Source organism: Leucoraja erinacea, chromosome 24 (genome assembly GCF_028641065.1).
Source record: "Leucoraja erinacea ecotype New England chromosome 24, Leri_hhj_1, whole genome shotgun sequence".
Lineage (NCBI taxonomy): Eukaryota > Metazoa > Chordata > Chondrichthyes > Rajiformes > Rajidae > Leucoraja > Leucoraja erinaceus.
Genome location: NC_073400.1, coordinates 22,677,273 through 22,692,733, shown reverse-complemented (window position 1 = coordinate 22,692,733; position 15,461 = coordinate 22,677,273). Strand labels below are relative to the sequence as shown.

General features: G+C 43.2%; 1 protein-coding gene across 1 annotated transcript in view; it reads left to right on the top strand.

Annotated features, from left to right (window-relative positions):
- Window positions 1–3,400, top strand: part of LOC129708986 (uncharacterized) — a 33,663-nt gene extending 30,263 nt beyond the window's left edge. Inside the window, exon 5 of the mRNA XM_055655114.1 lies at window positions 2,578–3,400. Coding sequence (XP_055511089.1) covers window positions 2,578–2,991 — 414 coding nt within the window. The 3' untranslated portion in view covers window positions 2,992–3,400. The remainder of the gene's footprint in view (window positions 1–2,577) is intronic.
- The last annotated feature ends 12,061 nt before the right edge of the window (window positions 3,401–15,461 follow it).

Genomic DNA, 15,461 nt, shown 5'->3' with positions numbered 1-15,461 from the left:
ATGTATCTGGTTTTTGAGGAGATACGTTTCAAAGGCAAAATAACACACGTGCACACACACACACACACACACACACACACACACAACACACACACACACACACACACACACACACACACACACACACACACACACACACACACACACAGTTTTAAATTATACTAGAGGGGGTGGGAGGAGGAGGGGGATGAGAGGGGGGAGGAGAGGGGTGGTGGTGGGGGGGGGAGAGAGTTGTGGGGGGGGAAGAGTGGGGGAGGGGTAGGGGCAGTCCATCAATTCACCATTCCCTATCACCCCCACTCCTCTCCCTCTATTCCACCCTCTATTCCCCCCTCTGCCTCCCTACTCTCCCTCAAGCCCCCCACTCCCCCTCTTCGCCTCCCCAGGATCTCGCCGGTCCCCGGTGACCTCCGGATCTGCAGAACTTGCTCGTTCACAGAGAGGGACACAGAACAGTAACGCAGATGGACAGCGGGAGGGAGAGGGAGAGCCAAATGTCCACGCGCGTCGAGGGGGTGGGGGTGTTGACGTAACTCGGCCTCGCGACGCCCGCAGCCGTCGATAACTGCCGTTTTACAGCGCGTGGTGCGGGCCACCGACAGCAGCCATTTAAAGCCGCTAAGGAGCAAGCTGGTGGCCTCCGGTGACCGGCTGTAACCTGCGGTGACCTCCCGATCTGCAGAACGATGAGAGGGACACAGACACGGAGAGGGACACAGACACAGAGAAACAATAAAATTCAAGCATATGAAAAAAAGAAATAAACAATGCTTTAGTCCACAGTGGGAGGGCGGGGCCAGGAGGCAGGTGGGCCTGGATTGGTGGGCATGTGGGCATTGTGACGTCAGCAGCTGGCAAGCGGCGATATTTTAAAAAGTGAGTTTTGTGAACAACTTTATTCAAAATCTGGGGAAATAATTGACCGAATTTAGAGAGGACTGCATTTATGAAATCATAAGTTAAATCCCTAACAAAATTGTAAAATTCTCCGCGTTTTTGGGTCTGGTTTTCGAGGAGATGCGTTTCAAATGCAAAATCACACACACACACACACACACACACACACACACACGGAGTTTTAAAAGTATATAGGTATGATATGATGATGATATGAAATGATATTGCTGTAATTACGATAGCAATGTTGCTTCTTTGCCTCTTCCAAGGCTCGTATTTGTGTCCTCTCCCTGATTTTTTTGGCCTTTGTCTAGTCTTATTGTTCATTTCTTGTTTGGCCACAGGCTGAGAAAGAGTTACTAGGAGAGCTTGAATGTTCAGCATTTACATGTTTAAATAGAGCCTCAGTGTATAAAAGAGTAAGGGGAGAAATATTAAAGCACTGTAGAAATAAGTGATTGGAAATGGAGGTAGCTTATTATTTTAACCATCATGCTAGAATGGCCTATGCTTAGGCAGCAATTTTTTTTGTAACAGCTGGAAGAGTGGCATGGTGGCGTAGATGGTAGAGTTGCTGCCTCAGTGCCAGAGATCCAGGTTTGATCCTAACCTCGGGTGCTGTCTGTGTGGAGTTTGTACATTCAGCCTGTAACCCCATGGGTTTCCTCTGTGGGCTCCAGTTTCCTCCCACATCTTAAAGACGTGCGGATTTGTAGGTTAAGTGACCTCTGTAAGTAACCCCTGGTATGTAGTAAGTGGGATAACATAGAACTAGTGTGAATAGTTGGTTGGAATCGGTGGGCCATGTTGTACCTCAAAAACGAATGAGTACTTTACACAAATAATACCAGTGTGAATATTGATTTCTCTAACTTCAAGTAACAGTTACACCCCTCTCTCCATCCCTCCCCATCCTAGTCATTGTACTAGTTTCACTGTGGTCCTGTTGAGTTTCATTGTCTATATAACTCGTTATCATGTAACTCACAGCCAACAATGGACCATATCTTTTATTCATTTTTTCTATGTACTCTCTATAACTCGTTTCCCTCTCCCCTGACTGAGTCTGCAGAAGGGTCTCGACCCAAAACGTCACCTATTTCTTTTCTCCAGAGATGCTGCCTGACCCGCTGAGTTTTCCAGCTTTTTGTGTATATCTTTGGTGCAAACGAGCGTCTGCAGTTCCTTCCTACACAATGAAAATTAGCGCATGGCCTCTCGACTCAGGTGGTCGAGAAAGACAATGAGTTGCCTGTAAACTAGATTTATCCTGCAGATTTTTTAGTGTCTCCTCTCAGAAAATCATCGAGAGATCTGGGCTCCAGCTTTACAAACGGGCTTTGCAGCAAAGGTGGAGCAAAATCATTCTATTCGGAGACTTTGGTTTGATTCAATAATATTTTTAAGTATATAAACCAAGTGACCTTGGGGAGTTTTGCAGTTCCTTTGGCATTCACTGGTTTAATTAATAGATTAAATTGATCCCATTGCCATCATCCTTTTGCCAATTGGTCATTGTGGATTTACAAAGGCACAATCTTTAAATTTATGAAGCATTTTGGATTAATTTGTGATGGTTGTTCCAGAGCTGGAAAACATAATGGCTCTCTCCATGTACTGTGTCTATCTGTGCTTGAAAGGATAGAAGTCTCACTAACACTATTTGTATCTGTCATGCAGGTTGAAATTGAGATTCGTAGCTCTGGCTGTGTCATTCCAAACCTGGACAATGATAAATCTGCGACTAACAAGAGGAGAAAGCACAATGAAGGGCTCGCTTCTTCTGAAGCCTCTGAGTCCCCGAGAGAAACATGTGGGCTCCCTAATGTCGGAAAGCTAAAGAATGCTGAGGCTGCTCCAATACCACCGTATAGTTTGCTTGAGTTGAACAAAGAGCAGAGTGAATCAATTTCACAAGATGGGTTCCATCCTCCTGAACAGGAAAACCCGCTTGAAGTGGATGAAACGGTCAGAGATGAGAAAATTAATCGCCTGAAAGAAATTCTGAAGGAGAAACAGGCGGCTCTGGAGCGCATGAGGAAGAAAGTATCACCCTCCAGTTCTGAGTCGTGTTCTATTTTGGAGCCACTGTAGTGAACAGTGTGAACCCTAAACATTAAGTCGTTTGTTAAATACCAACTATCAAGTAGGTAGTGAGTGGAGGTATCACAAGCTTTGAAATGTGATAAAGGATAGTATTACTGAAAGTTGTTGACATTCTCGCAGAGTGTTGCGATTGTCAATTCTTGCTGCAGAGGTGTAGTAACCCATTCTTGTGTATTTAAATCCAATAGTTGTGAATAGTTACTTTATTTTAAAATTTCTACTTGTTTTTTCTTAAATTCCAAGATTAATTTGTATTTTGCTATCTGCGTGTATAGAATATTGGGGTGTTTAATTGAGCACTTTTTTTCTATTGCCTCTAAAAAGATTGTTGCTCCACACTATTGTTCAATATTAAAAGGCTCTTAAAATAAACCTGATGAATTTGATTAAAATTAGCTATAGTAAGAGCGCAGTTTTGTTGCAGATCGAAGCAATTGGCATAGTTTTAAAATTTGTAATTGTTACTTGGAGGTTCTTTGAATCAATCAGTAGACAGATCTATGAACAAAATGGGGATTCCAGCTCTTTAATGCAATAAAACTCTGGTTCCAGCATCCTTGAACTTTTGGTGCCAAATTTAGATTTTCCAGACTATTGAAAGTTATTTCTGTTAATAACCCCAACTCGGGCATTGTTGAGTGAAAAGTGAGCACAGCAAGCACCAGGAGTACCATGTACTGAATTAACCATTGGGATTTCGAGATAGTGCAGCACTGAAGGTTTACGAGTTGCTTGCAGTTCTGTCCGTGTTCCTCTGACGATCAGTGAGTGAGTGACCTTGTTCCTCGTCTTAAACAGTTGTGCTTGGAATGTTGTGTGCACTTTCACTCTAGGGTGGCAATGCACAGTCAGGAAGTGCTTCCCTATCTTACATCCTCAGCAGATGGCTTTACTGATCATTGGTTATCAAAAATTACAGCAGTATCTTGATCAGCTGGGTGAGGTTCTGCAAATTAGGGAGTCAAACCAGGGCAGGACCCTCACAGTGAATGGTATGGCTCTGGGGATTGTTGTACAACAGAGGGATCTAGGAGTACAGGTATGTAGTTCCTTGAATGTAACATCACAGGTAAATAATTTTTTTTTTTTTTACATTGGCCTTCATCAGTGTGAATATTGAGTAGATACGTTGGGTGGTTACATTACAGTTGTACAAGACAATTGTGAGATTGCATTTGGAGTATTGTGTTTAGTTTTGATCACCCTGCTGCAGGAAGGATGTTATTTAGCTGGAAAGAGCGTGGAGAAGATTTATGAGGATGTTGCTAGGACTCCAGGGCCTGCGCTTATAGGAAAAGATTGGGCAAGCTCAAACTTTATTAATTGGAGCGCATTAGGCTGAGGGAATAGGTGGGGTGAATGCACAGAATCTTTTCTCTAGAGTAGGTGATCAAGAACCAAAGGACATAGGTTTAAGGTAGGAGAGGAAAGATTGAATATAAACCTGAGGGGCACCTTTTTCATTCAGAGGGTGATGGGTGTATGGAGGAGCTGCCAGAGGATGTAGTTGAGTTAGATACCAAAAGGTTTAGAGGATATGGTCCAAATGCAGGCAAATGGGACTTGCCTAGATGGGGCACCTTGGTTGGCATGGACGAGTTTGGACACAAGGGCCTGTTTCCGTGCTGTATGACTCGATGAGAGAGGAAGGTACAATTATAGCATATAAAAGGCATTTAGACAGGAACATGGATGGGAAAGGTTTTGAGGGATATGGGCTAAGCACAGGTAAAATGGCACCAGTTCAGGTAGGCAACTTGGTCGACTCGGACGAATTGGGATGAAGGTTCTTTTCCATGCTAGACTAGAGGAGAGCATTACTTTGGCTGTGCAGGATACTGTGCCAACCTCCTCTGTGCAGATCATTGTGAAATGCAAGAATTTAGTCAAGTCAAGAGAGTCAAATCAAGAGAGTTTATTGTCATGTTTCCCAGATAGGACAATGAAATTCTTGCTTGCTGCTGCACAACAGAATATTGTAAGCAAAATACAGAACAGATCAGTTTAATATACACATAAATAAGCAGATAAAGTGCAATAGGCTGTTACAGTTCAGAGTCTGTTTGTTGGCGAGTTTAATAGCCTGATGGCTGTGGGGAAGAAGCTGTTCCTGAACCTGGATGTAACAGATTTCAGGCCCCTGTACCTTCTGCCCGATGGTAGCAGAGAGATGAGTGCCTTGCCAGGATGGTGTGGGTTCTTGATGATGTTGGCTGCCTTTTTGAGGCAGCGACTGTGATAGATCCCTTCGATGGTGGGGAGGTCAGAGCCAATGATGGACTGGGCAGCGTTCACAACTTTCTGCATCCTTTTCCGCTCCTGGACGCTCAAGTTGTCAAACCAAGCCACGATGGAACCAGTCAGCATGCTCTCTACTGTGTACCTGTAAAAGTTCGAGAGAGTCCTCTTTGACATACCGACTCTCCGTAGTCTTCTCGGGAAGTAGAGGCACTGATGTGCTTTCTTTATAATTGCATCAGTGTGCTGGGACCAGGAAAGATCTTTGGAAATGTGCACGCCCAGGAATCTAAAGTTCTTGACCCTTTCCACCATAGTCCCGTTGATAGGGATAGGGATTGTAGGTCCCTATCCTTCCCCTTCCAAAGTTCCTTGGTTTTGCTGGTGTGGAGAGCCAGGTTATTGTGCTGGCACCATTTGGTCAATCGGTCGATCTCACTTCATAATGAACATCATGATTCTAGAAAGCAAAGATCATAGCTTCATTCTGGGGAAGTGCATGTGTCCAGACATCTTCAGTGTCCAGCCATTTCCAGTGCCCATCACAGTATAGTTGATACCAGTGAGAAGGAAAACTACCCTCTATGGTTTCAGGCTATTGGCATAAGTGCCCTCTCCAATGACAACAGCTGGACACAGATTCGACGAGAACCACACGAGGCAGGATTGCGATGGGGAAAAAATCTGATTTCCTCAAGGTGAGATTTGGTTGCCTGTATTGGGATGAGAGGGGATCTTATAGAAACATGTAAAATTCCTAAAGGATTGGACAGGGTAAATGCAAGAAAAATGTTCCCGATATTGGGGTGTCCAGAACCAGCGATCCCAGTTTAAGAATAAAAGGTAGTCTTTAGGACTGAGATGAGACTGAGATTTTTCACCCAGAGAGTTGTGAATCTGTGGAATTCTCTGCCACAGAAGGCAGTTGAGGCCAACTCACTGGATGTTTTCAAGAACAAGTTAGATTTGGCTCTTAGGGCTGGATAGATTGAAGAGAGAGTTAGATAGAGCTCTAGGGGCTAGTGGAGTCAAGGGATATGAGGAGAAGGCAGGCACGGGATATTGATAGGGGACAATCAGCCATGATCACAATGAATGACGGTGCTGGCTCAAAGGGCCGAATGGCCTTCTGCACCAATTTTCTATGTCTTTGTTTCTTGGTAAAAAGATGACCAACCTTATTTTTAAATAGCAAACCCTTAACATAGCACCTCCCATTACAAAGGAAACATCCCATTCATACCTGCACTACCAAAATCCTCAGGATCTTAATTTTAATCATTACTGCTTGCTCTCCAGCAGCTACTAGCCTGGTCCTTCCAACGTCTCTTCATCAGACAACACACCATATATTAGACGAGTAACCCTTTGAACTGTTTCCAATGCATTGATCTCCTTCCTTAATTAAGGAGACCAATTCTGTACCACATGTGTCTTTACGATGTGGGAGGAAATCAAAGCACTTGGAGAAAACCCATTTGGTCACAGGGAGAACATGCAGACTCCAGCCACTGAGGTTAGGATTGAACTTTGATGATTGGCACTGTGAGGCAGTGGCTCTACCTGCTGCACCACTGTGCTGGCCACGTTTTACACTGTTCAGTACATACGGACATACATAAAAGTTGCATGTCAACATTTGTATCAAACCACTAATAATCAGGAGACTGTGTGGAGCAACAGCGCCCAAGAGATTATACAAGCAATGACAAGGCACAGAAAGGGCAATGAATGAATGATTGCTGACATTGGGGACCTTTTGCTTGTTTTGATAGGATATGAAAGGGAGTAACCTCTTCTGCCTCTCTTGTTGCTGTTTTCCTTGCCACTCCTTTTACATCAACACACACACTCAAATTAGCCAAGATTATAAACTCTTACCCTGTCAGAGATGTTTTGTCTGTCCTACCCACCCATTCCCCACCAACCCTCTCTGCAGCTTACAAACCAACATCATTTCTCTCTTCCCCAGTTCTGATCATTCCTCTTTGACCAGAAGCGTTGATGCTGCTTCTCTTGAACAATTCCAGCACTTGCTAATTTTATTTCAGATCTCCAGCATATGCAGCATTTTGATTGTCACTCATTATCAATTCTGCATCTCGGTCCCACTTTAGTCTTATACACATATGCCTTTTCTAAATCCTTCTGCATCCACTCCACATTCCAGAAATCCACCTCTGATTGACTTGTGCAAACCTTTGGTTTCCATTTGATTATGTTGCAATCAGGAACTTTATCCTTTACCTAAGGAGGAAAGTGGCATGTTGGTCTTTATTTGCAAAGGGGGCTGATGTTTAAGAATTAGGAGGACAGTGAAGACTAGATCATGAGATGTATTTAAGGTGGAGATCGATAAATACTTGAAAAATCGAGGAATTGAGACGTGGATAACTGGCACAGAAGAGGAGTGGAGACTAGCATATATCAGCCATGACCAAACTGAATAGCAGGCTGGTTTGAGGGACCTCGTAGCCTACTCAGTGGCACAGTGATGCAGTTGGTAGAGCTGTTGCCTCATGGCGTCAGAGATCTGGGTTAGATTCCGTTTTTAGATGCTATCTGTGTGGAGATTGAATGTTCTCCATGTGAATATGTGGGTTCCTCTGGAAGCTCTGGTTTCCTCCCTCATCGCCTCAGCGCAGAGGAAGAAGAGGAGGGAAGAGACTGCAGCCCTAAGATTTTTGCCTCCACCACAGTGAGGAGGTGCTTGGAGGACTCACTGTGGTGGATGTTAATTTGTGTTTATTGTTGTTTATTATTGTATTATTGGATGTATGACTGCAGGCACGAAATTTCATTTCAGACCATAAGGTCTGAATGACAATAAAGGTAATTCTAATTCTTCTAAAGACATACAGGTTTGTAGGTTAATTGGCGTCTGTAAAAATTACCCCTATCGTGTACGTAGTGGATGAGAAAGTGGGATAACATAGAATCAGTGTGAACGAGTGATGCATGGTCACTCTGAACTCAGTAGGCCTAAGAGCTTGTTTCCATGCTGTATCTCTAAACTAATAGCTCTGCCATGATTGAATGGTGGACTCAATGGTGTAATTCTGCTCCTATGTCTTATGGTCTTTAAACTACTGCTGATATTTTCTTATGTTCTTTCATTTTGAAAGTGTTGTAGAAACTGAAAGTTGTTATAATTGAATATGCATCAATGCTACCTGAACATCAACAGCTTGGGAATACAAGGCATAACCGCAGGTTTCTTGTAGAACGAGTTACATGGTATCAAAGCTTTATTTCCCATCCGCCAGCCAACTGAAGAAAGGCATCTTGTAATCCTGGCATTGGCCAGCAGGTAGCAGCAAATGCTAAAACATCCTGCCAGAAGCGAGCAGTTCAAAGACATCATAAAGGTCTAAATCAAATTGCACTGTACCTTAATTGGTAATAAAATACCTTTGTACCTTTGTAACTTTGAATTCTCCATCCCATTTACAAATATAGTGTGCATTGCCAGTTCTTTAACCTCCTTTCGATTCTTATTTTGGTTCCTGTATCTTCAATTGTTTCATGATACTAAAGTCTCAAAGGACATTTATCGTCACATACACCAATTGGTGTAGTGAAATTTGAGTCGCCATTGCAGCACACCAATAAAATAAACACAACATTATAGCATTTAACATTAAACATAAAAAACATCCCCATCCCCCCCCACCCCACAGCGGGATCAACGGTTCCCACTGTGAGGGAAGGCAGCAAAGTTCAGTCCACTTCCTCTATGTTCACGTGGTCGGGGCCTATTTCAGGCCTCCGCAGTCGCGGCAAACGGCGGCCCGATGTTTCGGGTCCTCTCGCCGGAATGATGGAACTCCGGCATCGGAAGAACACTCTCAGTGGCTTGGAATTTCGAAATGGCCGCCTCCTACCAGAGACCACGGCTCCAACACTGGCGATCTCAGCGAAAGATCCCAGGCTCCGTGGTGTTTAAAGTCAGCGCCGCTCGCGCATCCAGCTCTGTGACTACTGTTCAGTTCTTTCCCCAGGACTTGTGCGCAGAGCAGGAAGGTAGGGTTTCAGCGTGAATTGGTTCTTTGAAAGAATTACTGATTTGTCTCAACCTCCCACACTTTCCCAACAACCAATCAAACATTTTTTCCCCTTTCAGCATTTATTCACTTTCCTCTGGTGAGCGACTGTTGAATCTGCTTCCACCACTCCGTCAAGAAAATGTGTCGGGCCATAGAAAAATAGAAGATAGTGAACATATGCCTCCAGAGGATATCAGATTTTAGATCAATCTCAAATGATTTGGGAAGTGGTGTTGGGGGAAAACTTACATAAAGGAATGACTTTGTCTATTATATCTATTTGAAGAAACAAGCTTCAGTATGTCAGAACCAGAGGTTAACCATATAACAATTACAGCACGGAAACAGGCCATCTCGGCCCTACAAGTCCGTGCCGAACATTTATTTTCCCCTAGTCCCATCTACCTGCACTCAGACCATAACCCTCCATTCCTTTCCCATCCATATACCTATCCAATTTATTTTTAAATGATAAAATCGAACCTGCCTTCACCACTTCCACTGGAATCTAATTCCACACAGCTACCACTCTCTGAGTAAAGAAGTTCCCCCTCATGTTACCCCTAAACTTCTGTGCCTTAATTCTGAAGTCATGTCCTCTTGTTTGAATCTTCCCTACTCTCAATGAGAAAAGCTTGTCCACGTCAACTCTGTCTATCCCTCTCATCATTTTAAAGACCTCTATCAAGTCTCCCCTTAACCTTCTGCGCTCCAGAGAATAAAGACCTAACTTATTCAACCTTTCTCTGTAACTTAGTTGCTGAAACCCAGGCAACATTCTAGTAAATCTCCTCTGTACTCTCTCTATTTTGTTGACATCCTTCCTATAATTGGGCGACCAAAATTGAACACCATACTCCAGAATTGGTCTCACCAATGCCTTGTACAATTTTAACATTACATCCCAACTTCTATAATCAATGCTCTGATTTATAAAGGCTAGCATACCAAAAGCTTTCTTTACCACCCTATTTACATGAGATTCCTCCTTCAGGGAACTATGCACAATTATTCCTAGATCCCTCTGTTCTACTGCATTCCTCAATTCGCTACCATTTACCATGTACGTTCCATTTTGATTTGTCCTGCCAAGATGTATGACCTCACACTTATCAGCATTAAACTCCATCTGCCATCTTTCAGCCCATTCTTCCAAATGGCCTAAATCTCTCTGTAGACTTTGGAAATCTACTTCATTATCCACAACACCACCTATCTTAGTATAATCTGCATACTTACTAATCCAATTTACCACACCTTCATCCAGATCATTGATGTGCATGACAAACAACAGTGGAACCAACACAGATCTCTGAGGCACCCCACTAGTCACCTGCCTACAACCTGACAAACAGCCATCCACCATTACTCTCTGGCGTCTCCCATTCAGCCACTGTTGAATCCATCTTGCTACTCCTGCATTTATACCCAACAATTGAACCTTCTTAACCAACCTTCCATGAGGAACCTTGTCAAAGGCCTTAATAAAGTCCATATAGACAACATCCACTGCTTTATCCTCATCAATTTCCCTAATAACCTCTTCAAAAAACCTCTTCAAAGAAGATTAGTCAAACATGACCTTCCAGGCACAAATCCATGTTGATTGTTCCTAACCAGACCATGTTTATCCAGAAGCTTATATATATTATCTCTAAGTATCTTTTCCATTAATTTGCCCACCACTGAAGTTAAACTAATAGGTGTATAATTGCTAGGTTTACTCTTAGAACCCTTTTTAAACAATGGAACAACATGCACTGTACGCCAATCCTCGGGCACTATTCCCGTTTCTAATGACATTTGAAATATTTCTGTCATAGCCCCTGCTATTTCTACACTAACTTCCCTCAATGTCCTAGGGAATATCCTGTCAGGACCTGGAGACTTATCCACTTTTATTTTTTTCCAAAAGTGTCAGTACTTCTTTTTCTTTGAATCTCATAGCTACTCTACTTGTTTCCCTTAGCTCACATAATTCAATATCCTTCTCCTTGGTGAATACCGAAGAAAATAAATTGTTCAATATCTCCCCCATCTCTTTTGGCTCTGCAGACAGCTGTCCACTCTGTCTCTCTAATGGACCAATTGTATCCCTTGTTATCCTTTTGCTATTAATATAGCTGTAGAAACCTTTTGTATTTACTTTCACCTTACTTGCCAAAGCAACCTCATAGGTTGGAAAACAATTCAGACTGGGAAGGATATGCATGGATGTGCAAAATTAGAGATAGAGTATAAGACAAAGATAAGGAAAATTGTTTTTTGTCTGAGATTTGATCAAGGTCAAGAAAGTGCACTAATGGTTCTACTTCATCGGAAGACTAATGAAATTTGCAATTTCTCAAATGATTCTTACCAACTTCCATGGATGTACCAGAAAAAGCAATTAATGTTACATCAACCATGCAAACTATTCTACCCTAGATTGCAAGAAACTGCAGAGGATTATGGATGCAACTCAGTCCATCATGTAAACTAGCCTTACTCCCATTAACTCCATCTTCTCTTCATGCTGCCATTGGCAAGAAACCAACATGACGAAGGACAACTCGCATCCCAGCCATTCTCACTTCGCCCCCTCATTCATTGAGCAGTAGATACAAAGGCTTGAAGCCATCGGATTCAACAACAGCTTCTTTCCTGCTGCTATCAAGGTTTAGCGGACTGCTCTTAAACTGAAGGTTTAGTCCCGGTCTCCCAATCCACCTTGTTGTTCTATATTTTTACCTGGATTTTATAGCTGTAACACTCTTCTTCATTTTATTTCCTTTCCCAATTAGCACCCCTTGTACTCATTGGTATGATTTGCCTGGACGGCAGGCAAAACTAAGATTTTCACTGTATCTCAGTACATGTGACAATAATAATCCAAAAATGATACCAAATTGGAGTGAAGTGGAAAATCACAGAAATAAGGAGAAGGGGAACAGATTGGTAAAGGAGAATTGATTAATTGAGGTGGGGGGCCAAATGGTTGAAAAGATGGTCATCAACTTCATTAAAGAGAGTAATCGTCTTTAGAGCTGCCCAAGAGAAAGAGCCCGATCAATAGTCCACCATCCACAAAACTCAAGTCTGGAGTACTCGCCACCTGGGTGCAGCTTCAACAACACTCAAGAAGCTCAACCCCATAAAGGGCATAGCAGCTGTTTGATAGACACCCCATCCACAATCATTCTCGCCGTCCACCACCAAAGCACAATGGCAGAAGTCTATACCATCCACGGGATGCACTGCAGCAACTCACCAAGATTCCTCAGACAGCATCTTCCAAACTCATGATCTCAACCCCTGTCTATTGGGGTACTGATTGGGCATGATCAGCCATAATCACATTGAATGACGGTGCTGGCTCGAAGGACCGAATGGCCTACTCCTGCACCTATTGTCTATTGTCTACCAGGTCTTAAGGGTAATTGTGAATGAGCAATTAAATGCTGGCTCAGCCTGCAATCACCCCACATCACTTCAATAAATAAAATAAAAGGAAAGGTATGGATCGGTGAATAAAAGAGCTCCTGACTTGGGCTAACTGACGTCAAGGGAATTTAAAGCAACTCTTTACAGTAGGTCAAACAGTCTGAGGCTGGATATGTGCCAGTGACCTGGAATAGCCATTTTTACAGGCCATTTGGCAAGGATGGTTCCTTGAAAATGCTTAGATCCCAAGAGTAAACTCACTGTACATCTTGATTTCAGAAAACCAAGTGTGGAAGCAACCAGTGCTGTTGCAAAAGTGATTTGTAAAGGTTAGGAGTACCATTGAGTTTAATGGAGCCTTTGATTAGTTGTCACAGGAGGGGTGCGGCTGACACACGCATAGCATGAAGGCAGAGGTGAAGATTATTCTGGGTCAAAAACACAGCATAAGTTGGTGAGCATTGGGAGTTTAGATAGTCTTCAGTGACTCTTGGTTATTCTGGTATCGAGGATTGTGCACTGGAGTGTCCTTGTCAATCTATTAGTCAGACTCTGTTGTAAAATGCCTCAGCAATCCCAGCCTCGCCCTTGCAGAGATACTCCATTGTCCTACACACCTCTTGCGCAACATCTTCATAACATAAAACAACATTATGGTAATCTGTTTCACACTTTCCCAACTCTGATCTGAAACATTGATTCTTTCTCTTTACATGTTGGGTGTCTGGCTTCTGAGTGTCTCCAGCATTAGCTGTTTTTACTTGTGCTTTATGAAGTTGATTGAATATTTTCCTCTGATGCAAATAGTCTGGTTTATAGGAGTTGGCAGTGGGACCACTGGTTTATTATATATTAATGGCACAGGTTTGGATGTACAAGAGACAATTTCAAAATTCAAAGTTTTTGTAAAATTTGGAAGGATGACAACGCAGTAGGGAGAAGTGCAATAGCTTTTAAGGCAATGTGGAAATAATATGTTGATGGGTGGACACATTGATGGATTAATTTTCATGCCAAATAATATGAACTGGCACATCTGCTGGGAAATACCAGGGGAGTGAGGGAATATAATCTAAAGTGGGTGCAAGGTCAGGGATTGCCGTGGATACATAGACACTGAGAGATACACCATGAAACCAGCCCGTTCGGCCCATCAACTCCGCACTGACCATTAACTACCTGTTTACTCCAATTACCCATTAATCCCATTTTTTTATTCTCCTCGCGTTCACATCAACTCCCCCAGACTCTACTTTTCATCTCCACACTGGATGCAATTTACAGCAGCCAATTATCCCACCAATCTGCAGGTCTTTGGGATGTGCGAGGAAACTGAAGCACCCAGAGTGAACCCAAGTGGTCACAGGGAGAGGAGCAAACTTCATATAGACAGCATCCGAGGTCAGGACCGAACCTGGGTCTCTGGCACAACGAGGCAACTTCTCTACTCACTGCGCCGTTTATTTAGAATTCAGTATTTTAGAAGGCAGTGAGGTCAGATTCAGCCGTAGCTGAATGAGCTGCGGAATGAGGTGCATGATCCACTTCTGTGAAGATTCAATGATCTGATCTAATCCAATTTGAAGGTAAAGATATGGATGAGCATTCAAACAGGAGGTAGGCCAACAAATGGATGACACTAGAGGTAGGAGGCAACAAAACATGGGAAAGTGGGAAATGGCAACGAGGCAATGGCGGGGACAGAGTATAGAGTGCATTAGACTAGAAGCCACTGTTGGCGACTCTTTTCAATCGAGGTTGTGCCTTCCTGCTAGTCTTAGGAACTGTGTCATGCTGTGTAAACAAGTGAGCATATCATGCCACGTCTGCCCAAATGGAGACAGAAGATGCTGCGAGAAGTGACCTCAATGAAAATGTATATCGATTATTGGTATGGTCGATGCCATTGAATAGTGGAGGGAAAAAATGGATAAGGGCAATGAGGTATTGCAAAATGATTTGCACTGTCTTCATTCATCAGGATGTGAGCTGGGTCCAGTGCTCAATGGTTCCACCCGCTATGAAACATTAGACTTGCTGGATTTAATCTCTGGGAAATAACTAAGGGGGAGACATCCCTGAAATTACTACGTTTTGGATGGTAGATTTGGAATTATATTTCCAATGGTGAAGTCGCTCAAAACGACAGATCACAAGCATAACTACAGATCCTTGCTAGTCACTGCCTGCCATTCCGGGTCCTTTTCAGAATAGCAGGCAGTGGCTAGTGGGGTACCACAAGGCTCGGTGCTGGGACCCCAGCTATTTACAATATATATTAATGATTTGGACGAGGGAATTGAATGCAACATCTCCAAGTTTGCGGATGACACGAAGCTGGGGGGCAGTGTTAGCTGTGAGAAGGATGCAAGGAGGCTGCAAGGTGACTTGGATAGGTTGGGTGAGTGGGCAAATGCATATAGATGCAGTATAATGTGGATAAATGTGAGGTTATCCACTTTGGTGGCAAAAATAGGAAAGTAGACTATTAGCCGAATGGTGGTCGATTAGGAAAAGGGGAGATGCAGCGAGACCTGGGTGTCATGGTACACCAGTCATTGAAAGTAGGCATGCAGGTGCAGCAGGCAGTGAAGAAAGCGAATGGTACATTAGCATTCATAGCAAAAGGATTTGAGGATAGGAGCGGGGAGATTCTACTGCAGTTGTACAGGGTCTTGGTGACACCACACCTGGAGCATTGCGTACAGCTTTGGTCTCCTAATCTGAGGAAATACATTCTTGCCATAGAGG